The sequence below is a fragment of the Rhinolophus sinicus genome, linkage group LG02 (assembly GCF_036562045.2).
Source record: "Rhinolophus sinicus isolate RSC01 linkage group LG02, ASM3656204v1, whole genome shotgun sequence".
Classification (NCBI taxonomy): domain Eukaryota; kingdom Metazoa; phylum Chordata; class Mammalia; order Chiroptera; family Rhinolophidae; genus Rhinolophus; species Rhinolophus sinicus.
In genome coordinates this window covers 81,485,927-81,513,396 of record NC_133752.1, presented here as the reverse complement: position 1 = coordinate 81,513,396, position 27,470 = coordinate 81,485,927, and the positions used below count along the sequence as shown (strand labels likewise).

Below are 27,470 nucleotides of genomic sequence, written 5' to 3'. Positions count from 1 at the left end.
GAAAAGGAATTTAGTTTTAGAGCCGCTGAGTTTGAGGTACCTGCAAGACATCCACCTGGAGATGTTAAAGCTGCAATTGGAAGACATGATTTTAGGATTCAAGAGAGACCTCTGGAGTAAGAGCTGGACTTGAGAGTCATAAGCTTAACACTAGTGTTTGACTATAGAGAAATGGATGATAGTACACAGGGGGAGATTTGAAAGTGAGGTGAGAAGGCTAACCAGAGCCCCGAATTCACACAATGTTGAAGGTTAACATTGAGTAAGAGGAGGAATTGTCAGTGAATCAGAAGAGAGTGGAAAATGCAGGATCATGACATCAAGATAGAGTTTGAGAAGGAAGATGTCAGTGGTTTTGAATGCCGCTGAGGAAATCAAACAAGATAGGACTTAAAATGAACGTTAGATTTATTGGCAGAGATTGGTGGCCTTCACTAGGGAAGTTTTAGTGAGACAGAAATCAGTTTGGGGTTGTCTGGGAGCCAGCGGGAGGTGAGAAAATAGAGATAGTGCTGGCAGTTCTTTAAAGTAGTTTAGCAGGGGACGAAGCAGGATAGCTGGAGAAAGACTCTGGTTCGAGGATGTGTTGTGTGTGTGTGTGTGTGTGTCTGAAATTGAAGATCCTTAAACATGTTTAAACCTTGGTAGAAGGAAAGCACTGGAGAGGGGAGAGGATAATTGATAGCATAATGCCCCTGAAGAGGCATCCGTAGGACAGGTAGGAGTGGGGAGGCAGGAGGTAAGGTAAATGGTGCGTGTAGGTGTAGTGGGTTTGTTGATTTGGTGGCAGGAAGTTGAGGGAGTTCTCATCTGAAGCAGGAGGCAGGGTCTTAAACAGGTAGTAGTTTGAACTCAGGGATTTCAGAAGAGGGAGAAAATTTGAAACAGTTGTGGAAAATGGGAGAGTAAACTCACTAGGAAAATAATAAGATTGCTGCCCATTTGGGGTTGAAAACCCTGAATTCAATAGCCTTAATACTCTGTTTTATGTATGATTTTATTCAGTATTATTGTTCATTGTCCTTGCTGCAGGCATAGGGGAGACAAAATTGGGTTTGTCTGTTATTGGCATTTACTAAAAAGATACAACAAAAGGAAAAAGGGAGTTTAGGGTATTGGTATTGGCAAACAATAGTTCAAATGAGAAACTGTGGATTCTAAGTTGAATAGGGTGTGATATGAAATAGGGTGGAGGCTGATGGAAAGGGAGATCTGGTCTGGAGATCTCAGTGGAATAACATGGGTGGTGGGAGTAATCGAGGTGCGGGGTAAGCTGGGAGGATAAGATGTCAGAATTAATTACTTCAGAGATGGAACACTTTTGAACACGGGCAAGGTCCAGTGTATGGCCAGCCACTCTAGTAGATGGCTGAAGTGGAGTGGAGACAGGCATTGAAGCGAGGCATCAGGGTGAGGGATGGGTTCTTCCCTTTGAGTGCTGAACATACACAGAATGGTAGGGAAGAAGGCTCTTGAGTCAGGCACCAAAATCTTCAGTTTACAAGCTGGATGTGAGTAGAACATGATGACTATCATATGGATGGGCACAGGAGGGCACACCAAATTATTAGGCTGGTGCAAAAGGAATTGCAGTTTTTGTGATTTTTAACCTTTTAAAGCACGATTACTTCTGCACCAACCTAACACCTCGAGTCTCAGGGGAATGAGGGTTTTTATGACGGGGCAGAAAAGGAACAGCTTGGAAGTCGTAGTGGGCATCAAAGAGGATGGCAAGTCAACATCCTGATCTTGATGAGGTGTGGGAAGAAGACGAACAGCTCTCTCTTGAGAGGGGCATAGAGGCTTTGGGGGTTCTAGGTAACACATGGCAAAGGCTTGGAAAGAGCAGGAGTGAGCCATTGTATTATGGGGCGGAAAGGAAGCACTAGCTATGAGAGTGAAGATGAAATATGGGAGGAGCTTGTGTCTTTGACCATGACTGGAGAAATTGGAATGTAAGGTATTAATGGAATGTAAGGTATTAATGGATGCAATTCTGGCGTGCATGCAGAGGCTTCGGGGCGGTCTGTGGTCTGTAGAGTGGACAGCAGCAATTGTGAGGAGCAGCAACTCAGCCGCTGGTCCAGTGTTGGGATAGGAAGTTGTAGTGAATGACACCAAGTGTAGCAAGAAGGATGAATGGCGGTAGCCACTGACCTTCCATTCCTGCCTTTCTTCCCTAGGAGGCTCGGCCTCGTGGCATCCTAATTTAGCTGATATTTAACTATGTGGGATTTTTTTGTAGCTGGACTGGTTCTGACTCACATATAGACACATGATTCTAGCTTTGGAGCTTAAATGGACAGTGATGCTCTTGACTGAAAGAAGGAATTTAAGGGAAGGGACAGGTATCTGAAAACTCTAGGTCGAGATGCTCAGTAGGAAGGGGTGCATAAATAACAGATTTGGGAGTTACCTTTCTACAGAATTGAAGAAACCATGGTATATACATTGCAAAAAGAAGGGCAAAGGATTGAATTCGGGGAAATACCCTGGAGAAAAAGGGAACAATTAAGGTGATTGCATCAGATAATGTATATAAAAACACTTTCATGTGTGAAACATTTAAAAATGTTTAATAACTTAAAAGTCTTTTATTATATCTCTAAAAATGAGTCCTGAGTAGTTTAGGTTTACCTTTTTGAACATTAGAACTTTTTAAATGGAAGTCTTCCTGGATTCTATTATGTATATCCCTCTCTCCTTAAAGTATACTAGGTATTAGTAAAGCTTTTTTTTTTTCCATTTTTATTTATTTTTTTAAATTTAATTTTAATTTTTAATATTAGTTTCAGGTGTACAAAACATCATAATGATTAGACATTTACACCCCTCACAAAGTGATACTACTCCTCTGACATCGTATGTAGCTGTTACAATACCATTGACTCTATTCCCTATGCTGTACTTTACATCCCATTAATATATATCTATATCTGTCTATCTGTATATGGCAAGATAGATATACAGAGGGTCTCAAAAACATGTATGTACATTTTAAGAAAGAAAAAAGCTATTAAAATTATAATACTCAATATATACCGATAACAAAAGTTGAATACAAGTCATGTTTGACTTTGCAATTACAAGAGGTGCTCAAAGCGGTTACCATCAGCGTCCAGGCACTTCTGATTACGGTGAACTATTGTTTGAGCAATGGTGACCAAAGTGTCCACTTGTATACATTTTTTCAGTATCCCGGTATATATATTTAATTATAGTTTGACATTCAATATTATTCTACATCAGGTTTGGGTGTATAGTGCAGGGGTTAGGCATCTATACAATCTATGAAGTGATTCCCCCCGTAAGTCCATATGACTCAGGACAGTTATTGTAAATATCACTTAATGAGTTTTAATAAATCCTTCAATTTCTTGAATATAAAGAACTAGGCAACTTTACCCTGTATGAACCCAAATTGCTAAACCTTTGGAATTCTTGAAGTGTTTGTTATATTTTATATAGCTTCTCCTTACCCCTGCCCATTGTCAGCTGTCACTTCTTGTAGCCAGTATATTTAGACACCAGATAAATGAGGGTTGTATTTGAAATAAAAACGAATGGGTTTAAAATATGGACCAGAAGAGGTTCTCTTCAGTCAGAAGTTTTGGTGTATGGTCTTTGGGCCATTTGTTTCCTATTAACAAGTAACCTTTGCTTATTGTCTGGTTCTTGATTGAATTCTATGTAGATGTCAAATAGTTGAATTTTATACAATATAGATTGGTTCCGTAGATAAGGAACAACCTAGAGCAGAGGAGAAGCCTGAGTGAGGTGGACATTTTGCTATCCCAGAGTATTGAAAGCTATTCATCTGATTCCATCCAACCTTACCTGCCCTACTTCCACTCATCCTCCTCCTCCCCACTAAATCTAAATAGGCTCCCCTATCACCCAGATTCTCTATATAATCAGCTATAATATTTTCTAAACATACTCTGTACCTTTCTTCTCAATCCTCCTTTCCTTTTCTACCTGGTGAAAAAAATCTTCATTCTTCCAAATACAATTCATGTGGCCCCATCCTAGGGCAGACTAAATCATTCCCTCCTATGTTTCCCAAAGCATTTCATACATAGCATCCTTCGCACAATTTAAGTTACTATACTTGTATTACTGGTATACCTGATAGAATTTACCAGTAAGCTAAGTTTTTCTCAGGATTTAATGTACATCAGAATCTCTTTAATATAAAAAATTGATTCCCAGAAAGTTTGATTCAGTAGATTTGGGGTGGAGCCTTGAAATCTTCATTTTTATTATTATTTTTATATTGGTTAATTCTAATACAGGATGGCCAAGGACCATACTTTGAGAAACCAAGGGCCAACTAGTGAGTGAATTCCTTCAGGGCAAGAGTTGTAACTAACCAACTTGTGTATTTTCAGGGCCTTTCATGTAGATATTGCTAAGTGAATGTTTCTAAAATGAATAGAGTTTACTGGGGAAGGCCTTTCAGTATGTAATATTTGAGATAAAACTCAAATTCTTGGCAGAGCCTTAAGAGAGCTTTTAATAAAGGTGTGAAAAATAGCATAACACAGCATTTCTTGAGTCGTTTCCAAAACACTACTGCTAGGACATGCTTTGTGGAAAGGGGGCTTTTGGTGGTTAAATATTTTTTGGAAAATGCTGCCTATTAGATCTGCACCCTCCACCCTTCTCAAAGCAGACTAGCATATTCAAGCTTCTGGGAAGTCATACAAAACCCTTTTAATCCTAGTTATTTAAAACGTTTTGACTAAGCGTTCCCTTACCCTCTTTTCCCAGATAATACCTTTTCATGTCTTGCAGAACTGATGCTCTGAAGTCTTATCTTCGGGAACTGCTCTCATAAGCAAAAGTAGCGCCATGGGAATTGGGAGTTTATGATCGTTGGTGACTTATACTTGCCTGGAATTGGAGAGGCCCTGCTGAGAATTAATAAGAATAAAGAAATTTGAGGATATTGAGGGAGAAACATTTTTTTCATAATAGACTGTAGATTTTTATTGTTTATAATTGTTCTAAATTGTCATGATCATAAGTATTAAAATGACTAAATAGTGAGAAGTAACGACTATAGCTGACAGGTTTGAAAATGGAAGGCTTAGAAGGTAGTTAAATGGCTGTTGAAATGCAAAAGAAGGTAGTGCAAGATTTAGCTGAAGGGTCTTTCAGATCTGGCAGTTAATTAAATATGGGGGAAAAGGTCTATACATTGATAATTCAAAGCTCTAAGTGGCCTGTATATTATTTGGATATGTATTCTAAGGTGGGGGGAAAACATATTATTGACAATTGAAAGGATGTACAACAGCAGGGAGTAGTTCCTATAAGTTTTTAAAATTTGATATTGTTTAACTTGTTTGCATTTTATATTTTCTCCTAGTAGGATAAAATTTGTTACAATAAAGTTTACCTTCTATCTGGAAAGACTCCATGTAGAAATCATTAACTTAAATTGAAATCATAGGCAAAAAAATTGTCAAATGTTTGTCCTGCAAAAATTAGATTCTCCTCTTTAACTGAGGAGCTGGATGACAAGTGGTTACCTCAGCGGTTCAGTTTGAGGGGCTTGTTTATCATACACTACTTAGTGCTGACAAAGCTAGGCGTACCTTTATATTATAATGCATTTTATTTAGACAGTAGGAAAATTCTTTAATACTACATCATTATAAAGTAGATATATTAGGCCTTGAGAATCATAGAATATTCATACTTTATTTAAATTAGAAAACCTAATTTTACTACTCATACTACAGGGCTTAAAATAATTATCAAAGAGATTTTATTGTAAGTTTCAAAAAAAATTTTTTTTTTTTTAAATATCTGGAGAGCAGAGGAGGTACCTTAAGTTTAGGACTCAGAACTTAGTTAGGCGAGTTAGGACTCTGTCACTGAACCAATTTCTTGAAAAAATAAGATACAATAGTACATTTGGATGACAGAAATGAATATCAGAAAGATAGGTATAAAAACAAATGTTTCAGATAGGACCTTAATATTTCTTCCTTTTTATTGTTTTTTCAGACAAATGACCATGGAAACAATTGAATCTCAGCAGGATGGACGTATAACTGATTCCATGGCAGAGAGCAGATCTGCCCATATGCAGACCCAGTCTGGTCAAAATTCAATCCCTACTTTAGCTCAGGTAAATTCAGTGTAGATAGTAGGAAGACACAGATGGAAGTTAAACTATATAGAAATGAGAATCATGTGTAGATTCTGTTTTCTTGCAACTTATCTTGTTTCCCTTGTTCCCTGGTTATCAGCCATTCTTACTGATTTGATTTTGAAGAGAATCTGTATGTTTGAATTATGTTTGAATCGTAACTTTGCAGTGCTCACTCCACTGCTGGGCAAGGAAAAACGAAACCTTTCCACAATACTTATTCCTCAGATTATTATTTGAGAAGGTTGATAATTCCAAACTGGTATAGTTTTATACTCGTAGCTATAAATATGGCAGAACTCTTACCTTTTTGCCCAGTATATATTTGGTTTGGTCTTTACTTTCTTTTTAGTTCGGTCTTAAACTGAATTGGTTTCATTTAGAGAGTACCAGTATGAGTTAGTGTCAGCTCCTAAAATTTATTTCTGAGATATCTATAACAATATGTAGTAAAAACACATTTATTTGTTTAGTTCGTCAAATATTTATTGAGTACTTCCTGTATCTAAGCACTATTCTAGGTGCTTGGGGATATGTGGTTCCTGGCCTTAAATATCTCATGGTTTAGTGGGGCAGACGGGTATTTGAATGATAATTCCAGTTCTGTAAGAAGTGCTATCAAATGTTATGTACAGAACGACTAAGGCGTGCAGAGGGAGGGAGCACCAGTTGACTAGGAGTGCTGTGAAAGGATTTTACTTTTGAGTTGGACATAAAATAAAGGGTGCATAGGAATTTACCAGGTGGGTAGGGATAGGGAAGAATATTCTAGGCCAAGGAAGACTGCAGTCAGAGAACTACAGGTGTCAAGGTTCCTGGAGCTTAGGGTCAGGGATGGGAGCTGGTCAGGTCAGCAGAGTTTGATACATTTGAGAGTATAGAGTATCCTGTATTCTAAATGGTCTTGAAATATTTTCCAGTGTTCACTGTGTTGAGAACATTAGTAGCTGTGTGGAAGCTGGACTAGCAGTCAGCGACTGGTAGTGGACACCATCTGGGTGGAGTCATGGTAGTGTGAGGACAGAGCCACAGAGAGCTTCCCACCGTATCCTGAAGAAGAGAAAAGGCCTGATGGCTGACTAGAAGGCCTACGGGGCATGCCAGGCACTTCCTGGGTTGTCTCAGGCCAGATTGGTTCCCATCAGGTCTCTTCTCTCCCAAGACGGGGCCCCAAGCACCCAGCCTGCTTTTCTTTCTTCTTTGAAGCTCCTGACACCCACTTGTTCCCCAGGGGTTTCCTCTTCCCAAGTATTCTGCAGAGCTGCATCTCCCTGGCAACAACCCTCTTTTGTTACCCCGGTAGACAGGCATGCAGACCTTTGCTGTTAAGAACAAAAAAAGGCACCCTTTTGCTCATTTAAAGAAAAAAAAAACCATGTTCATTGTGGAAAATTAGCTAAGTATATATTATTATAAAGAATAAAATTATCCATCATCTTAACATGGAGAAACATAATCATTGTTATCATTTTGGTCTATATCCTTTAGTCTTTTTGTCTGTGTGAATAGAATAGAATAGAATGTACGTATTTTTTTCTCATGAATTGGGGATTTTCTGGAGTTTTTATAACTATGTTTTGGTCTGTAATTCTGCCTTTTTGCTGGACGTGGTAGTCTAAAGCAAATCTTTCTTCTGCCTCACTTCCCTCCTTTAGGAACTGACTCACTGACCTTCACACATGCCTTTTCCCCCAGCCTTCTGGGCCTGCACAGTCAAAACAATAGCTCTCCATTGTCTAAAGATGATAATTTGCAACTCTGAGGACCTTCAGCCTGCGTGAGCCTCAGAAGTTGCTAAAGAGGTCAACCAATATGAAGTCTGAAAAATAACCTTGGATGTATGAGGTTTTGGAATTGAATAGGAGTCCAATGAACAGAAACAAGGTTTTAGTAGGTTAGAGAATAAATGAGGGAGAAGAAGTGGAAATTGGAAATATAGATTCTTTAAGAAATTTTTCTGTGAAATAATAGAGAAACATGGGTCTGTGAGACAAAGAAGTAAGAACGGGGGTGTGGGAAAGTTGGGAGTGTTTTGAATAAAATGGAAGGGGGAGATAGGGACTTGTGGGAAGGCTAAACCAGAGAACTGGAGAAGCCTGTGGCTTCCATTCATAATGCTTCCTTTTTCCAAAATCTCAAGTATATCAAATGCTGATATTTATTAAATCTGGATAGCAAGTTCACGGACTTGCTATATTATTCTATTTTATATGTTTGCAATATTTGATCAAGAAATAAACTGTGGTTTTTATCCTTCACATACCAGGCATGTTAAGAGATTAAGAAGTACTTTGTATGCAGGTTTATTGATTATTTTGGTTAACTAAGAGTTACCCTCTATCTCTGCCATGCATGGATCGTGATTTTTCAAAGAATTAGGACACAATTCTCAGCAGTCAAAATTTTCTAAATACAATTACTAATTTAGATTTTTGTGGTGCCTGAAGCTCTACATTTATGAGTATTCATTATTATTATGCAATAATGTATAATAGAAGGATTAGGAAATCAAGCTGAAATCTATTAAACGTATAATGTATGCTAAAAGTGATTGACTCTTCTGAATAATTCCTGATACCGTTGTATTTACTTGCCGCTTGTTTCATTTTCTTCAAAATAGAGGATTGTAAATTCACAAATGTTTTAGACTTAATTCAGTTTTGTATAAAGAGGAATTTATAACAGTTACTTTCCTTTTTACATGGTTAAATTATTGTTAGTGTGAGAACAGAAAAGATTCAGCTGGTTTGATCCTTTGCATCTTGTCATTTGACAGGAGTAGTTTTGAGTACCTTGGCTTTCCAAAGCATCTGATAGTCAAGTTTACTCTGAAAATCCTCCCATTTACAAAGATCTGAAAACTTGAGCTTGCTCTTGGCCCTCAGGCCTCTCTCTGTTCCGCTCATTGGGGGCAGTAGTGCACCAAGGGAAACTGGAGTTTGCAGTTTCCAGGTTTTCTATTTTATAACTTCCCAGATAAAAAATGGAGCCTTTCACTTCTATCTGTATTCTAAAGTAAACAGAAGTCACCCTGGTGATAATGTCAAAGAGCTGGAAGCAGGAGTTGCCATAAACAGCCCTTTGGGTGGCAAGTAGTTGAGGTTAAATATGACTAGGCTTTCTTTCCTGAGGATATTTTTTGTGTGTTTGTGTGTTTTTAAGGAGGGTGCAGCGCACAGTGGCCTATGAGGGCGATCCCCCACAACTTGGTGTTCTTAGCACCACGCTCTAACCGACTGAGCTAACTGGCAACCCGCCCCCACCCCCTTTTTTAAATGTTGATTTAATTTTAATTGAAACTGGTATCTTGTTTGTTAAGTGTATGTGATAGAGTCCATCCCTCTTTCCCCTGGAAAAACTCTTGGCAATAAATTAGACAGTCTATTTTAAATAACCAAACCAGGAGGAAACCCTTTCCAAAAGCCAAAATAGTGAAAAGTAAAATTACTATATATACAGGTAGTTTTAAAATAGTCACATTTACATCCTCTGGAAATAATATAATCTTCAAATGGCTAATGGGAAGTTAAAATTTCTTTTGTGATTAAAGATGTCAAACACAGAATGGAATGATGCTCCCTCATATATATAAACTTAATAATTTTTAATATTTTTGTAGCACTTGCCTCATCTATCTTTTTCCCCCCTTTCTGTTGAAGTATTTTAAGCATCTCTGCAGATCTCAGACATCGTGTCATTTCACTCCTACTTCTGGGTATGCAACTCTTAAAAGATTATGGACATTTTATTATGTAACCAAATGTCATCATACCTAATAAAATCAAGCATACTTCCTTGGCATAATATGCACTCCATATTCATATTTCCCCATTTATCTCACAAATGTGTAATCTACTCTGAGAGCAACATGAGTGAGCAACATGAGTGACAACCAAGAACTTTTCCAAGTCTCTTGGGAATTAATGCTGCCATGAAGATCTGGGTGGGCGAGGTAATCCAGGTGGAGCCACTGGAAAGGATGTACTTTAAAACTAGTAGTTTAAAGGATGTACTTTAAAGCTTCATTCCTTGTCACTGCTGATGGAGCTGTGGCCTATGTGTGACACCTCAACAATGAAAGCTAAGTAACTCATTTATAAATGACTAATTTTCAAAGTTTCAGCAAGGAGAAAGGAGGGATGTAAGGTGTGGAATCACTAGTCTTAGAGCTGGAAGGAGACTCTGGAGATCAGCAGGGTCAGCATCATGCTTGGAGAGAATTCGTTCTCCTATAAAATTGAACCTTTCAGAGGACCTGTGTATTTTTGGAAACAAGAGGACCGCTAGGGAGCAGAGAAAGCCACTAGCGTGTAGAGTATATTGTTCAGGGCTTATTAATCTCCTTTCTTATCCTCTCTGTTCTGAATGCAAACAGTATGTAAAGAAGTACCTCAGAATAAAGCAGGCCTGCCATGCAGTAGGGGATTGAAGTAGGGATTATTTAACAAAAGATATGTTTTAATGTATGAATTGTAGGTTTTCTGTTGTGTTTCCCCAGAAATAAGACCTAGCCAGACTATCAGCTCCAATGCGTCTTTTGGAGCAAAAATTAATATAAAACCTGATACTATATTATAATTATATTATGCCTGGTCTTATATTAAAATAAGACCGGGTCTTATATTAATTTTTGCTCCAAAAGACGCATTAGAGTTGATGGTCTTATTTGGGGGGAAACATGATATTTCAGTCTGATGGAAAATTGACATAGTATATGTCATTGTTTTGGCCAAATGTGCCCCAAATCCATCTTCTTGGTCCTAAATAGGACCAGGAAAGATATCAGTGGCTATCAGAAAACAAAGCAAACCCAAGCAGCATTTGTTATAGATAATGGGTCAGCAACATCATATTTGTATATTAAAGATGGTCTGCATTGTGTTAGATTGATTTGGTATATTTACTGTCACCTAAGTAGATCACTTTAAGTTCAGTGTTTAATCGAATCTTGTTTTTTAAAACTTTAATATGCTAATACCCTTTCTTGAGGGACTCTTACTGAAGAAGAAAAATGTTCCTCTTAAGATTTTGGAATAAAAATTTACATTTACGGTTGACTATCTGTTGCTCCTTATTTTTATGTATTCCTTATCCTAGCTCTTTTTCATTGCCCTAATTTAATGTTTTTTGAACATGATGTTTGTATTCACTTAGAATTAACTCTGAAAATGAACAAAACTTGGAAGAAAAGGTAAAACTGAATTTTTTTCAATGAATGTTAAATCTGCATTATATATTGTTCCTTAGTCAACTAATTCAAGAAAATGTACTGCTTTGAAATGTAACTCATTCCTGAAGATAATTCAAAGACATAAGTAAACATAATTGTGAACTGTTAATATTAGTGACCATTTTGTTCAACAAGAGTTTGTTATACACCTATACTCATATTTTGATAATTTTGTATATAATAGCTAATAGATTTCTTTAAAGGTTAGCTTTTGGCTTTAGAATACACCTATGTTTTCATCCCAGTATATTAAAGGTGATAATACTTGACTTTGAATAAAATTTGATGTTTCAAAGGTAATTTCAGCAGGTATAAATCAGTCAAATTTCAGAAAAAGATTTTGTTTTTATACTTCTTATAATCACACACACAAACAATGCATCCGAATTTGTTTTAGTGTATGAGAAGTAAAGGTTTTCTGCCATTTGTAGTGATTTTGTATGAGCTTTGGGTACTTTTTTGTTTGATGTTAACATTCTCAGTTTTAATAACAGGTTAGTTTGTCACTAGCACTAATGAGGAAATAACTGAGTATAAACGCAGTTATTTTTTTTACCCTTTTCTCTGATTTTTCTAGTAAAAGTAGTCTGGTTGGGGGGTGTAAGGGAGCCATATAGAAAAGGTATAAAGTTTCAGATTTGCAGGATGAAAACGTAGAGCTGTTTCACAACAGGGTGAATATACTTACTGCTGAACTGTACGCTTAAAAATGGTTAAGATGGTACATTTTATGTTATGAATTTTTACTATAATAAAAAACAACTACAACAAAAAGAGTAGAGTAGACTAGACATTGAAATTTGCAACATTAATTTTTGTAGTTTCATGTTTGAATAAGATTTAGAGATTATTTACTTTGCCTTATTTTAATTTTTGTTACTACAACCTTTGTAAACCCCATATCATTAAAGGAATTACATTTGGAAAACACAGGCTTTGGGAAGTTTTCGCTTCATTGATTGTGATAACAACATCGTAATAGTGCTCTTCAGAAATGTGATTTTTCTGAGCCCTCTCAGAAGTAAAACTCTAGTTCTCCAAAAGGGAATGGGAGTGAAAAGCCTTATGGTATTGAATGTATGAAGAGAGAATATCAGATGAAGATGATGCAAGCAGAAATAGTTCAGGAAAAACATTTGCCTTCAAATAGGTATGTTCTGCGCAGCAGTAGACCTCTATTTTGACAGATTTAATGAAATGAGTATTTTAATTTAATTAAAAATTAATCTAAGATTACCTTAACTGACACGTAACAATAATAAAAATAACAAAAGTTAGCATTTATTGAATACTCAGTATTTTCCAAGTACTGTTTTTAAGTGCTTTGTAAAAATTGACTCAGTCCTCACAGCAACTCTATAGAAAGGTACTGTTTTCATTTTCCTTTCCAGTTGAGGAAAATAAGGCATCGAGGCTGAATAACTTATGATAGGTCACACAGTGAGTAAAAGGCAGAGGAAAGGTTAGAACCCAGGCAATCTGGCTTTAGATTTCATTTAACTCTTTATTATTTCTAATACATAGGTACTCAGTGTTGAAACAGACCATTTCAGAGGGCATTACCTTGGAAAATCCATAGTCAGCAAGTAGTAATTTTATATATATATATATCTATATATCTATCTATATCTATATATCTATATCTATAGGTATAATTATATATCTATATATATAGATATAGAGATATCTATATATAGATATAGATATATATACACACACACACATATAGTTACTCTATAGAAATGTATATGTACATGTATACTGTATATACCCAGTACTATGCAGTAACTATTATACCAGGGGTGCCAAAAAAATGTATACAAGGGGACATTTTGGTCTGTGCTGCTCAAGCAATAGTTCATCGTAATCAGAAGTGTCTGGACCACTTTGAGCACCTCTTGTAATTGCAGAAGTCAAACGTGACTTGTATTCATGTTTTGTTATCAATATATATTGAGTAATACAATGTTAATGTAGTTTTCCTTTCTTAAAATATACATACATTTTTTTGGCACCCTCTGTATAAATATTGTATATTGTTACTCCATTATTCAATAGCAGATAAGATAGTATCATATTTAGATCCCAACTCAGCTCTGACCTTGGGTTTGCGATGAGAATGGATAATTTAAATTTTATCTATTTTGATGTATTATTGTTTCCTTGTAATTCCTGACAGCAATAGCCATTCTGTGTGTTGAACTTTAATTCTGGGGTCAAGCATACAAGAGCACCCAGAGCTTTAGAATTATTATGTTGGTGCAAAAGTAATTGCGGTTTTTGCAATTTTTTAACTTTTTAAACCGCAATTACTTTTGCACCAACCTAATATATCTATGAGATGATGAGGAAATCAGTCCCACTGACTTTGGTAAAATCAATTTTTTTTTCTGGTGAGAAGCAAATTAATTATCATCTCTTCCAAATTTTTTATGTGTGATAAACAGTGAATAAAATCTGCAATCTTGACAAGTTTAAATATATAGTTCAATAGTGTTAAGTATATTCACATTGTTGTGAAACAGCTCTCCAGAATTTGTTCATCTTACAAATCTAGAACTTGAGACTCATTAAACAACCATTCTTTATTTACCCCTCCCCTCAGCCCCTGGTAACCACCATTCTACTTCTATTTCTATGAATTTGACTACTTTTAGATTTCATGTAAGTGGAATTACCAATATTTGTCTTTTTGGGACTGGCTTATTTCACTTAGCGTAATACCCTCAAGATTTAGTCATATTATAGCATGTGATTGGACTTCTTTCTTTTGTAAGGCTGAATAATATTCCTTTTTATGTACATACCCTATTTTGTTTAATATTGCTATTTTTTAAATTTGCTTTTGCCAAGTCAGTGCTCTTTAGGACTTATATCAAGTAATTGGTAGAAGAAATAAGATAGAATAATTCAAGTGAATTGCAGTTTGCTTCATAGATGTTCCTAAAAGTGTTGATTTCTGTCAGAAATAAAGACTAACATGAAGTTTGGGTAATAAGTAGTTTTAGGGATTCATTCTGTAGTTTCTGGCTTGTGGCATGAACGTTTCCTATTCGTTATTAGAAATGATCTGTATTATTGTTTAAAGTAGTTTTTAATATCCACTGTTTGCTCTTACAATATATCTGTTGGGTAAATGCCCTGTTAGGCTCAGGATCTCGTTGCAACTTACTTTAATATGTGTTATTACTTTGAAATACATTTGGCTGGTGAATTATGATCAGTTTTAGTTTCAGTCTTACTGAAACCAAACATAAGATTTATTTTTGAACATTCTAGAGCTAAAAGAATTTTGACTTCTATGAAGATCGTGTTCGTTTTCATAGTACTTGTTATTTTTTTTAATTTTAGCTTCTCTAGCTCTTTTTTTTTTTTTTTTTTAATTGGGGAACCTTGGGGGACAGTGTGTCTCTCCAGGGCCCATCAGCTCCAAGTCATTGTCCTTGAATCTAGTTGTGGAGGGCGCAGCTCAGCTCCAAGTCAGTCGCCATTTTCAATCTTCAGTTGCAGGGGGCTCAGCCCACCATCCCATGTGGGAATTGAACCGGCAACCTTGTTGTTGAGCCTCGCACCCTAATCAACTGAGCCATCTGGCTGCCCCTCCGGCAGCTCAGTGGCAACTTGTCTTCAATCTAGTTGTGGAGGGTGCAGCTCACAGGCCCATGTGGGAATCCAACCGGCAACCCTGTTGTTCAGAGCTGACACTCTAACCAACTGAGCCATCCGGCCGCCCCTTCATAGTACTTTTTAAATATAGTGCGATAAATGAAACGCATCTTATTTGTTTGCAATGTAAAATGATGCTCCAACTACTATGAATAGGAAATAGAAGATACTATAAGAGTAGCTAAGGAAAAAAAATTTCGAGCATTGTCTTTCAAAGCATAAAAACCCCTAATTTTAATTTGACCTCAAAAGATCAATACTGTTTATTGGAAGTATTATCAAAATAGACCCTATGATTATGAATTACTTGATTCTGACGTGCTTTGCTTTCAAGGGGGAATTTTTTTAAAGAGACATAGTATTCAGCTGTTTATATTTAAAATGCCAGAAACAGTGATCCACGTCCCCATTTTTTGTTTTATTTAGATTATAGATTTCAAATCATATTTATTTATGTTCTACACACACAAAAAGGAGTTAGGGCAGCAATACCCCTACGTTGTTCTATTCAGAATTTTAACAAAGTAAATATAAAAACATCAGTCATAGGTGGTTAACTCTGCTATCAATAAACAGTTTTCAGTTGATATTCTCAAGGTAAAATTAAGTAAAATTTAACTCCATTGATTTTATAATTTGTTAGTCACAGTGTTTTGGAAAAAAACAACTCAGTGGAAAAGACACTAAAGTAAAACCAACTCTACATTTTTCATTTTGTGTTTCTCTTCATTCAGCACAATTAAATAGGACTTTAAAAATAAAATATTGTGCATCTTTATTCAAGTGCTTACATTTATAATATTATTTTCCTGTTTTCAACCTTAAAATATTTGAAATATTCTTTAAACACTTTTTTCCATAGAAGAAATGGACTCTTGAGAATCCTTTTGTAATACACAGCAATCAAGATAGTTTTCTAACTTCTTGCTTAGAGTGTTAGTTTTTCATTGTAGTCCTTAAAATTTAAATAATTAATAGTACATAGATTTGATTTCTCAGGCAGTGAGTTGATAGCAAAATCTGTTATATTGTGAATTCACAGTTTTTAAATCTTTTATTAACTGCCTTGAATGCAGGCCCAGTAGCTCTGACATTCTCATCTGTACTGTGACATCATAAACCCCATCATAAGGGAACCTAGTTACGGATTGGAACTAGTCTAGGTGCTAATCAGATGCTGTGTTACAAATTGTGAGGTTTTCCCAGTAATAAGTGTCATTAGGATTTTTAAAAAATTGCATAGCCAAGTAAGGCTGTCAGTTGTATCATCTTAACTTACCTTCAGATTAACTACTGTCTATAGTGGGGTTTTTGGTGGATGTGGTGGCATCAGTGTAATCTATGTTTCAGGCATCCTATAGAAGAGGATTGATTATTCTTCAGGGGAGCTGGGAAAAAAAGGTAAATTATGAGTTCATTCTACACACTTTTAAAGCCTCATAAAAAGTGGTATAAAATTGTGAACTATAAAGTATATCCATTTTATGTTTTTGTTTTACTGTCTTAAGTGTCTAACATTTTTGAGCAGGTGCCTCCTTGATTGTTGGAATGTGATGAACATACTCATATCTTCCTATGGCTTTTCCCCTCTCTTTTGTTAGACTTTGTGCGTCAGTGTTCCCACCTGAGACATGGCTGTATCAAGTATATCCTAAATATCCTCCTTCCATGCTCCCTTGTCACTCGCTGAGCATTGACCCTGCGTTATTTTTCTTTTAAGAATTTAGCCCCACCCAAAATTATGTATTTGTCTCTTCATCTGTTTTCTGCCTTCTGACCTAGGACAGCAGAGACTTTTCTTGTTCACTGCTATATACCCCCTGTCTGGCCTGATCCACGTGGCAAGCTCTCAATAAATATTTGTTGAGAGAATAAAATAATCAGTTAGTTCCTAAGTATAACTTGTTTCTGTCAGATTTTCAATTATAAAAAGTCTTGGAATAAATATTTGACGTTTATAAGAAAGATTTCTCTATTTCTACCTGTACTATGGATAATTTTGTTCAAGTGAACAAAAGTTTATATCTCTGTAACAGTATCTTTTAGGAAAGCCTTAATTCCCTTTCCAGAGCTGCTTTAGAATTCTATTTGTACATTATGAGTAAAGCAACTATAGCACTCTTTATAGATTGCTCTTTGTCAGCATTTCTCAGATCTTTATTTCCGGTCTGAGCTCTAATCCAAGCATCAGTCCCATAATTCTCCTTGCCCATTAAACATTTCCACTGGTTGCCTTACCATTGCTTTCCACCTAACCAACTAAAACTGAGTCCACCACCTACGCAAACCAAAAAGATGCTGTTTTATTTACTCATTTTTGGCGTTGGGGCCACCAAGCATGTTCTTGAGTCACTGCCTTTGTTCCTTCTGTGCCATCTGTGTACCAACTTCAAGGTTGCCATTTATTTCATTGTGGTCCATGTGATCAGTATAATAATAATACAATGTGAAGATGTTAAAGGTAGGGAGCTGTGTGAACTTTTTGTTTATGAATAATGGTGACATTGAGCCTGTTTACCAATACAATTATAGGCTTAATGCTGGTCACTTTGTCAGTTTTGGTAAAATCAGTGAGAATACAGATTGTCTGACAGGTTTGCTAGATCTAAGGTTTTTCTGGTTTTTTGTTTTCAAGGATACACCTGAGTTATAACTCCACAGTATGTCACTTCTGCTGGTTCTCAGCCTTTATTTCAGCAGTTTAACGAAAGAGTTGTCTCCTGAGCTTTTGCACTGCCCAGAGTTTGGACACAGAGAAGTTTCACTGTAGTTATAGAATTCATATCGCTCATCTCCAGAATTCTAGGAGTACAGTTTTGTATTAGTGGTTACAGCTCCTTTTCCACAGCAGGTATTCTTGACACTAAGCCATTTTGATAGAGCGATTATTGAATAAATTAAAATCCTGAAAATTAGACTTGAAAGATAATTAAAGCATGATTTATACTTATCAAAACCCCATGACTCTTTTTGAGTTGTTCTTGAGTTCTTCAAAATGTCTAACTTTGAAGCTGGGGCATTTCCCCCCAGAAAGTGAACGTGGGCTCCACCCTCTCCATTCACAAGTCTAGTCTGTAAGAATACTTGTACTCTTGGGTAGAATTTACATAGTATTTTTCTCAGTCTCTGACATGTGAACTGTCCATCCAGGTTACTGGGTATGGTGGTTTTAGCTGTGGAGCTGAAATCACAATCGGCCTCAGCACTCTGCCAGAGCCTAGGGGGCGACATTAGGATAGCAGCCATTTTCAAGGTGTGGTGCACAGAACCCTGGGGGAGACTGAGGATTCTTCCAGGAGGTTTGGGAGGACAAAACTATTTTCACAATAATGCTAAGAACTATTTTCCTTTTCCTCTGTGTTGTCATTTACACTGATGATACAAAAACAGTGGGAGTGGGGGTCAAACTCTTAGTGCCTTAGCAAGAATCAAGTCAGAGGCACCAAAATGTATAGTTGTCATTGTTTTCTTTACTGCCATTCACTTGGCAGGGGGAAAATCAGTTTCGCTTAAGAATATGCTCAACGAAACAGTAAATACTACCTATTGTGTTAAATCTTAACCCTTGAGTATGTGTTTTAATATGCTGTCATGAAACCAGGACATTTACTGAAAGCATTTCTGCTGTATACTGAAGACCAATGGTGATCTTGAATAAAACAACACTTGAGTTATTGTTTGAGTGGCAAGATCAACTAGCTGGGTTTTTTTTCACAGGACATCATTTTTGTCAAAAGAATGGCTAATAACCAAACTATAGCTATTCAAATGAGTATTTTCTCAAAAGCAAATGAACTGAGCTTGTCACTTCAAGGAAAACAATTGACAGTATTTATTGCCAATGATAAAATTCCAGCTTTTAAGCAGAAGTTTTGAATTTTGGAAAACCTGCATTTGCCATTTTGAGCTCGATAGCTTCCCAATATTTCCTGTTTTCTGATATGATTGATGTTGATTTTAATGAATGTGCTTTTCTCATACCGTGTTTCCCTGAAAATAAGACCTAGCCGGACAATCAGCTCTAATGCATCTTTTGGAGCAAAAATTAATATAAGACCCGGTCTTATTTTACTATAAGACCGGGTCTTTATAATATAATATAATGTAATGTAATGTAATGTAAATATAATATAATATAATACCGGGTCTTATATTAATTTTTGCTCCAAAAGGTGCAATAGAACTGATTGTCCAGCTAGATCTTATTTTTGGGGAAACAGGGTAGTGTATCATGAAATGTGTTAGTATTTGGGAGATCTGCTTAACTCAGGAGCCAATATTTTCCGAATAACTACTGCACAATATTACCAAATCATGCATGGGTAAAGATCCATCCAAAGTACAAGACAGATCAATGGATTTTAATGTAATGGATATAGTTTTAGATTCCACATTGTAACTAATCTTTAAAGAAACAACCACTTGTTGAGTTTTGTAGCATCAAAAAATATCTACCTTTTTCTTTAAAAGCTGTTAAAATACTACTTTTCCAATCATATATCTGTGAGTTTCAGATTTTTTTTTACATAACCACTAAAATAAGATATTGCAACAGGTTAAGTGCAGAAGTAGGTATGAGAGCTATTTTTATTTAAACTAGACATTAAAAGAATTTGTAAAAATGTAAAACTTTGACACACTTGTCCCTAATTTTTTTGTTTTGGAAAATATAATCTTCATAAAATGTTATTTGTTAGTATGTAATACAGTTATTGTTATTTTTAAATGAGTTACTAAGTATTTTTTAAATTTTTTAGTTTTAATGTCTAAGGTGGTAAATATCAATACACATACCCAGTGTTATGCTGGTGCCGGCTTGCAAAAGCCGATTGTGCACATCTTTTTCCAATTCTGTGTTCAGTGTCACCCACTGGTAGCTTGAAATCTGCCGTCGTAAGAGTATTTACATTACAGGAATCAACAAAAGTTACGGACCAAGGATCAGGGATCTCCTTTCCCAAGAGCTGGTTGTTAAACATTTATAGTACCCTACTGGATATAAATCACATAAACAAAAGCTCTTTCAGGTTATCATTAATTTTTAAGAGTGTAAAGTTGTCCTGAAACTAAAAAGTTTGACAATTAGTTGTGTGGCAGAAGGAGTACTTTTGGTAATTGGTTCACACAGAAGTGGATACCTTTTTATAATGCACACAGAATTGCTTTTTGTTCTGGGAACATTTGTGAAATAAATCCTCCCAATTTTTTTTTTTTTTTTTTTTACACACTTCTAGTTGTTGAGTTTACTGGTTCCATTATGGGATAACCTTTTTCTTTCCCCTAAAATCTAAGGTAGAAAATGATACTCCAGGGCAGGTGGGATGAATTTTTCCCTTGGGATGCATGTTGGTTGTCTTGACCCTAGTTTCTCACCTTCCTGCCTCTGTGTTATCCAGGCTCATATCAAGGCCCAGCTCAAGCTATGGCTTCTACACAGAGCCTTCACTTATTGTTCATGCCCATACTGATCTTTCTATTCTGTACTCCCATGACTTTCACGGCCTAGACTTTCATGTGCTATTGTTTCTTAGGTGTTAGTTTTAGCAATTCTACTTTTTACCCTTGAGCACCTAGTACAATGCTCACCACAGAGGTTCTCTTGCATGGATGAAAGAAGTTTGCCTTCTAAGGAAATGATGTAAATTTGTTATAAAACCCATTTTTAAATAATTCTCTTCAAGTAGTATAAGTAGATTAGAAATCATTGGTATTCCTTAAAGTAAGGTCCCACAGAAGCTTGCTGCAAAATTTGTGTGGTTCTACTACCACTCATAATAGAAACTGGTAGCTTATTTTATTTCCAAAATCTCTGACTTTTTTAAGTAAGTTGTAATGAGTAATAAAACTTAGTAAAATAAGGCAAAGTTTCTAAGATTACATGAGTAGACTACTAATTAGAAAACTTTGCAGGTTTTGTTTGAGTCCAGAGGCCTTGGAAGTATTATTGTGTTTTGCCAGAAGGGATCGCTGATGAAAGCACTCAAAGTGGCTAGGAGATGGCTGTACTCTCTTCTCTGCAGGCTAAGTGATGGGATGGTTCTGGGCCTCTGGATGCTCAAGCTAGGGGAGAGTAAAAGTGTGAGAGGGCCACACAAGCTCCAAGACATGAGTCTTCTCTGAGTCAGAGACACTAAGAGCATGAGAAGTCCTGGAATTTCTTTGGCCTGTGCTTTTTTTTGTGATTATGGGAGCATAAAAATAACTGCGATTTTCATCAGTGTAGATCAGACATTAGTTTGCATCTGGAGTACTACTAGGATATCATATGTCAAACGTTTCATTTATTGAAAAATAATTCACCATATTTAATTTCTGTCTCAATTTCTCATAAAGTTAGAGAGGGTAGTTTATACTCTGACCTAAATAAGGCTTCACTGTTAATAGTCATGAGGTCGTAGTGAGGTAGTTTAACTGCTTTAGAACTTTGTGCTTGGAATATTCTTAGCCACCGAAGCATGGGAACTGAAAGTGAGGAGCATGGGTTCTTTACTATCACATCAGAGAATGACTGTTCCAGGACAGTGACCACCTCCTAATTGGTAAGTACCCCAGCTTGCTTGTCATTTCTCAGAAGCAGGAAAAATAGGCCAGTCATTATAGTGAATGGTACTCTTTAAAAAAAGAAAAAGAAAAAAGAACAAATAAAAAGGTCCAGCCTTAATCCTCAACGATGGTCATTTTTGCAGGTTTCTGTAGCTGGATCAGGCACCGGAAGAGGCTCCCCAGATGTAACTCTAGTACAGTTACCTTCAGGCCAAACTGTACATGTCCAGGGAGTAATTCAGACACCACAGCCATCGGTTATTCAGTCACCACAAATACAAACTGTTCAGGTTAGCTTCCTTCCCAGATGATTTGTCTTTGACTTTCTAGAGCTTCTTCTTCTTTTCTTTTTTAAACTAATTCACTTATCTTCTTTTCCTTGTGTTGCTTTCATGCTCGAGTCATTTTATTAGATATTTGGAGGAATTTCTTTTTACGTGTAAACTGCATTGTCCTCTGCTGGATACATAGATTTGACTTAGGAGTTGCTGTTTTGTTGTCAGCACTTGATTTGCAGGATAAGTAATTGCCAGATGAGTAATTCTTCCAATTTTTCTGTGCTCAAACTCGGATTTATTTAGCAAAGCTCTCCAATGGTGTGTAAAAGTATTTTGAGGAATCTTTGGAGATAATAAACACAGTAATATAAAGATTATAGTGCTGAAGCTGTTTTCATGAATACTCACGTTAGTAGGGAGGTAGAAATTTAAGTTTATTTTTAATTCAGTATGTGTAATCTACAGAAAATGACATTTTTGTCTTCTTGGCCTTATGTTTATACATCATGTACACCTCTGAGATTAAACCTTGGTTTTGTAGATTTGATTATTATAGTTGTGATCCACAGATGTGTTTTATTATTATTATGAAGGTTAGTTATAAGTCCTTACCATTTCTTTCTTTTTTTTTTTTTAAGATTTTATTGGGGAAGGGGAACAGGACTTTATTGGGGAACAGTGTGTACTTCCAGGCCTTTTTTTCCAAGTCAAGTTGTTGTCCTTTCAATCTTAGTTGTGGAGGGTGCTGTTCAGCTTCAAGTTGTTGTCCTTTCAGCCTTAGTTGTGGAGGGCGCAGCTCAGCTCCAGGTCCAGTTGCCATTTCTAGTTGCAGGGGGCACAGCCCACCATCCCTTGTGGGAGTCGAACCGGCAACCTTGTGGTTGAGAGGACACGCTCCAACTAACTGAGCCATCTGGGAGCTCAGCGGCAGCTCAGCTCAAGGTGCTGTGTTCAATTTTAGTGGGCGCTGCCCACCATCCCTTGCGGGAGTCGAGGAATCGAACTGGCAACCTTGTGGTTGAGCCCACTGGCCCATGTGGGAATCGAACCAGCAGCCTTTAGAGTTAGGAGCATGGAGCTCTAACCGCCTGAGCCACCGGGCCGGCCCCTTAACCATTTCTTGAAACTAAAACATTTCTTTTTTGCATCAATAGATGTAAATTAAGTATGCATTTTTAAAAGCATACTTTTCTTATTTACTGAATTTATTTCTCTTCTTTATTATTCTTTAAATGTTGAAATTATTTGAATGTAATTGATGACAAAAAGGTCTTTGAGGAAAGCATAAGTGCATATACTTAATTAGTCTTGTCCTTTTCCTGCATATTTGAACACAGTTTATTGCAGAATAAGGGCAAGGGCTGCAACATATTTGAAGTAATAAATCTACGTACATTAAAAGCTTGGTTGTCTTTTCAGCACCAGGTGTCTTTTTCCTGTGTTGTACAAAAGTGTAGGAATAATTCTCGGTATTGTCTTTTTATTCTCTGTGATAACCCTTGATTCCAAGATGTTTTGACTCTTTCTGACCCTAATTATAAGACAATAAAGTCTTCCCACTCTCTTTTTATATTATGACTTTATTTGGGGTGCAGATATTTGTGTTTTAACCTGGCTGGTACTGGAAGAAAGTATTGTCTTATATTCAGTAGGTTTTATTGGATTCTGTGAAATGGAGAATTTAATTATCATTGTAAAGACAGGTGCTGGTGGATCTTGTCTTGAAATTCCTACCTGTTGAATGATGGGCAAGTCACTTAATCTCTGCATGAATTTCAGTTTTTGCCTTTCTGAAATGGGTAAATAAATAGCCAACCTCACATAAGGAGGTTGTTAACGATTATGTGAGAGATGTGTGAAAGCCCAGGGTAAAGGGATAAATCTTGGGTGACGATATATGATTGTCTGACTGCAACAACACTTTTTCTAATAAGTTCTGTTCATTGGCAAGTGTGCGTAGGTGTGGGTGGGGTGCCATGACCAGAGACGCATGGTCACGTGCAGGTGCACGTGCGTGCAAACCCAGGTGCCTTGGGAAGTTTATCTTCCTATTTGCATTGTTGATAGTTCAGTCGGCTCTTTTCATTTTGCCCAAGTAAAATTCCCATGTAATTGTAATATTAAGTAAAGTGAGTTTTGTAAACCTAGAGCTAACTAGCTTAAGCCCTGAAATGACAAATGGATGAATATAAAGAGAGCAGTCATGTTATAGACATTCATCATTTTAATTTTCTGACTTTGTTTAATAATCATGTTATTGTATTATTACTTGACTTGAAAAAAATGAAATCATGCTTGAAACTCTGATTCTTCTCTTAAGGAGAAATTCTTTATTTTGATCTTCAAGACCTACCGTTATTAAGCCCTAACCTGCTGGTTGTCATATAAATCCTACCTTCAACCAGGCTTGTTTATTCGCTTGTGTACCTGCATAAATATTCTTTCTTCTTTGGATGTATCTAAAGTCAAATTTGAAGACTCAGCTCAAGTCAGCTGTGATGTTGTGAAGAGGGCAGTGAAATCGAGATGCTTTTTTCTGCTTCTGTCAATCGCTCACTCACTCCCTGCTGGATTTTTGATGGTACTTTCAGGGTTGGAATCTTAGGTCTTATAGATCTTATGTTTAGGCCTTTCCTGTGAAGCCTCACTTGACATTCCAACCACTCTTTTATTTGCACTTCTGTAATAGTTGTTATCTGCACTATTCCTTCCCATATATACTTGTTCTACAACTGAATGTTTGTGTCTGGGCTTCCTTTCCCAAGCCAGGTGTGAACTCCGTAAGTGCAGGTTCAGTGGGCTCTGCTGCTGGGTGCTTCCCCGGTGCCTCGCTTAGTGCTGCCCACACAGACCCTAACTGCCCTTTTTTTAAATGAAGAATCATTTTAAAAAAATGAATTTTTCTAGGTATTACTACTTTTTAAAGGGAGAACATGTATTTTATGATGCATTTCAGAAACTCTTATATTATAGGTAGCAACAATCGCAGAGACAGATGAGTCTGCAGAATCAGAAGGTGTAATTGATTCTCATAAACGTAGAGAAATCCTTTCACGAAGACCCTCTTATCGGTAAGTTTATTAAGTATCCCATGATAATACTTTTTTCAAAAAGGGGAATAAATATACATCAAACCAATTCTTCCACCATAGCTCTTCTATTTTAAATCTCATTCATATATCTTAATTATTTGTATTGTTAAATTATATTTTAGAAAAATACTGAATGAACTTTCCTCTGATGTGCATGGTGTTCCCAAGATTGAAGAAGAAAAATCAGAGGAAGAAGGAACGCCACCTAACATCGCTACCATGGCAGTACCGACTAGCATATATCAGACTAGCACGGGGCAATACAGTATGTATGCAGAAATTCGATATGGTACAGTGCTAGCTTTAAGTCTTCTCTCGTTACATTGAAGCAACCAGGTTTTGACATTAAATCGTTCCATTTTAAAATGCATCGTAATACATAAACTGTGTATAATAGAATGAAAAGAACATGTTAAAGGAGTGAGAGATTTGTACTGACAGCTGTCATATACTTTTGAAAAGTAAAAAATTTTTACTGAATATAGAAGAAAATTTGGAGGTGAAAATAAAGGGAGGTTTTTTTCTTATTATATAAGAATGTCTACTAAAAGTTTAAAACACTGTTTTTTGTTGCCTTTATGATGCATGCAAACATAATAAGGCATAAATGTCTGTATTTCATTCTTGTTGGGTTTTGTTACCAACAATTATATTTTATACTTATTTAAAAGAGATACATATGTTTTTCTAAATTATGTTTTAATGTAATTTTGTTTTCACTACTGTGTTCATTTGTGCAGTTTTTCCTAGATGAGAATGGAAAAGTGATTTATTTTTAAAAATTACAATAATTGGACAGATCATTTTATTTGAAATTTTAAGCACTGAAAGCTCTAAATAAACAGATACATTCACATTTAGTCTTGTGCATTTTAATGGACTGTTAATTCTGTGCTTTTTGCTCCAATTAAAGCACTAGTTTTTTCCCCCAAATCAAGACCATTTGATACATATAATAGTGAAAACGAGAGCTGGGAAGGGAAAAAGCGGGGGAGAAGACAGAAAAAAAGGAAAAAAAACAAAGCTGCTTAGGTACTGCAATATGTGTGACATTAAGTACTGTGTTGGTCCAAAAACAGTGTTAAGATTTTAGATACGTTGTCTGTTTCCCTTTAAAAAGTAGTAATACCTAGAAAACGTCTCAAGTCTTAATTTAAGACCTGGTTGTTAAAGCAAGCTCTAATCTTCTTTAATCTATGGGAAGACCTTATAGAGTCATTCATTGTTTAGGGTTTTTCTTATAGTGGTGGTAGATTTGCAGTACTAAACATTCTCCTGTGGTAATTCCGTTTCTTTGGGCAGCTCCTACCATGATACCTGGCAGAACTGAGGTATAATCTGTCCACAGCCTCTGCAGGACACTGAATGGACATGTCCAAAGTCAATGTTAGGAGAGGAAAACTCCCCACTGTCTGCAAGAGTTGGACCTTGAGGTTTTCACTGTGTTTTTCTCCTTTGTTACTTCTCTGATTTATATGCCTTTGTGTCTGGCCCACTGTGAACATATGGTGGGAGTTTCAGAAATGAAAATGAGAGTTTGCCAGCTGTGTGCAGCACACAGGTCCCAGGAGCTCTGAGCTCCTCATGCCCTCCGTCCCTGACTGGCTGCACAGGACTTGTGGAAAGCTGCCGGAACCTCCTGTCTGGTCAGCTCTAGCCTTGAGCAGCCATGGGCTGCTCACATGTTACCACTTTCTCTTTGTGTCGGGACAGGGAAAAGGTTGGAAATTCCTGCTGGTTGGAAATTAACTCTCAAACATCTTAAAGTTTGGGGGACTCTCTAAGATGCTGTCATCTTGACTATTTCACTGGCATATCCTAATGCTGCTTAGGAATTGAGCAAAGCAGTGACTTCTTTTCAAGGTGCTGCGGATGGGGATGCTGGGTATTGGTATTAACTTGCTTAGATTATTAGCTGAAAGTTTGAAATCATGGAAACATTGGGTTGAGAGAATGTTGAAGCTAGAAGTGACGTGGGGAATGCACCCTGGGCCTGCCATTCACCAACTGGTTCAGAATGAGAAGCTTTATTTTTGCATCTCAGGTTTGTAGTCTCTGAGGTGGGAATAATACTAAATTGCCAAACTCTGGGGTGAGAGTGAGGACACGAGGAGATAACAGGTAAAAGTGGGGGAAAGAGACATGTACTTTGACATGAAACAGAGCAATGTGAGCGAGCGGTGGCAACGCCAGCACAAAAGCCTCTACTTCTTGTGCTCCTTAGTGCAGGTCGTAGAGAGGGCTTGGATGAAACGGCATTGTGGGTGCGGGCTTGGGTGGGGGAGTGCAGTCGGGAGCTGTGGTTGAGAACTAGAAAATCCCATGTGTAGAAGTTAGGCGTTTGTCTAGTTGCCACATTAGAGGTCATGGACTGTCTCTTACTTAGGTTTCTTGATTTGGACCCATACAGTATTGATCCTGGCAATTATTTTAATGAGAAAGTTGTGGTGGTTCTATGTGTGCTGTCTGCAGGTAAAAATTGGCATTTATTGGTTCAC

General features: G+C 36.7%; 1 protein-coding gene across 27 annotated transcripts in view; it reads left to right on the top strand.

The window, feature by feature from the left end:
* Nucleotides 1–27,470, top strand: part of CREM (cAMP responsive element modulator) — a 70,187-nt gene that overhangs the window by 11,928 nt on the left and 30,789 nt on the right. For 10 of the 27 annotated variants that reach the window (XM_019741721.2, XM_019741713.2, XM_019741711.2 and 7 more), the window contains 5 exons: nt 6,019–6,142; nt 16,410–16,460; nt 21,746–21,892; nt 24,854–24,951; nt 25,095–25,237. In XM_019741721.2, the coding sequence (XP_019597280.1) occupies nt 6,019–6,142; nt 16,410–16,460; nt 21,746–21,892; nt 24,854–24,951; nt 25,095–25,237 (563 nt within the window). Of the gene's footprint in view, nt 1–6,018; nt 6,143–16,409; nt 16,461–21,745; nt 21,893–24,853; nt 24,952–25,094; nt 25,238–27,470 lie in introns of those variants that run through there. The other 17 variants (XM_019741731.2, XM_019741729.2, XM_019741723.2 and 14 more) reach the window with 4 other exon arrangements.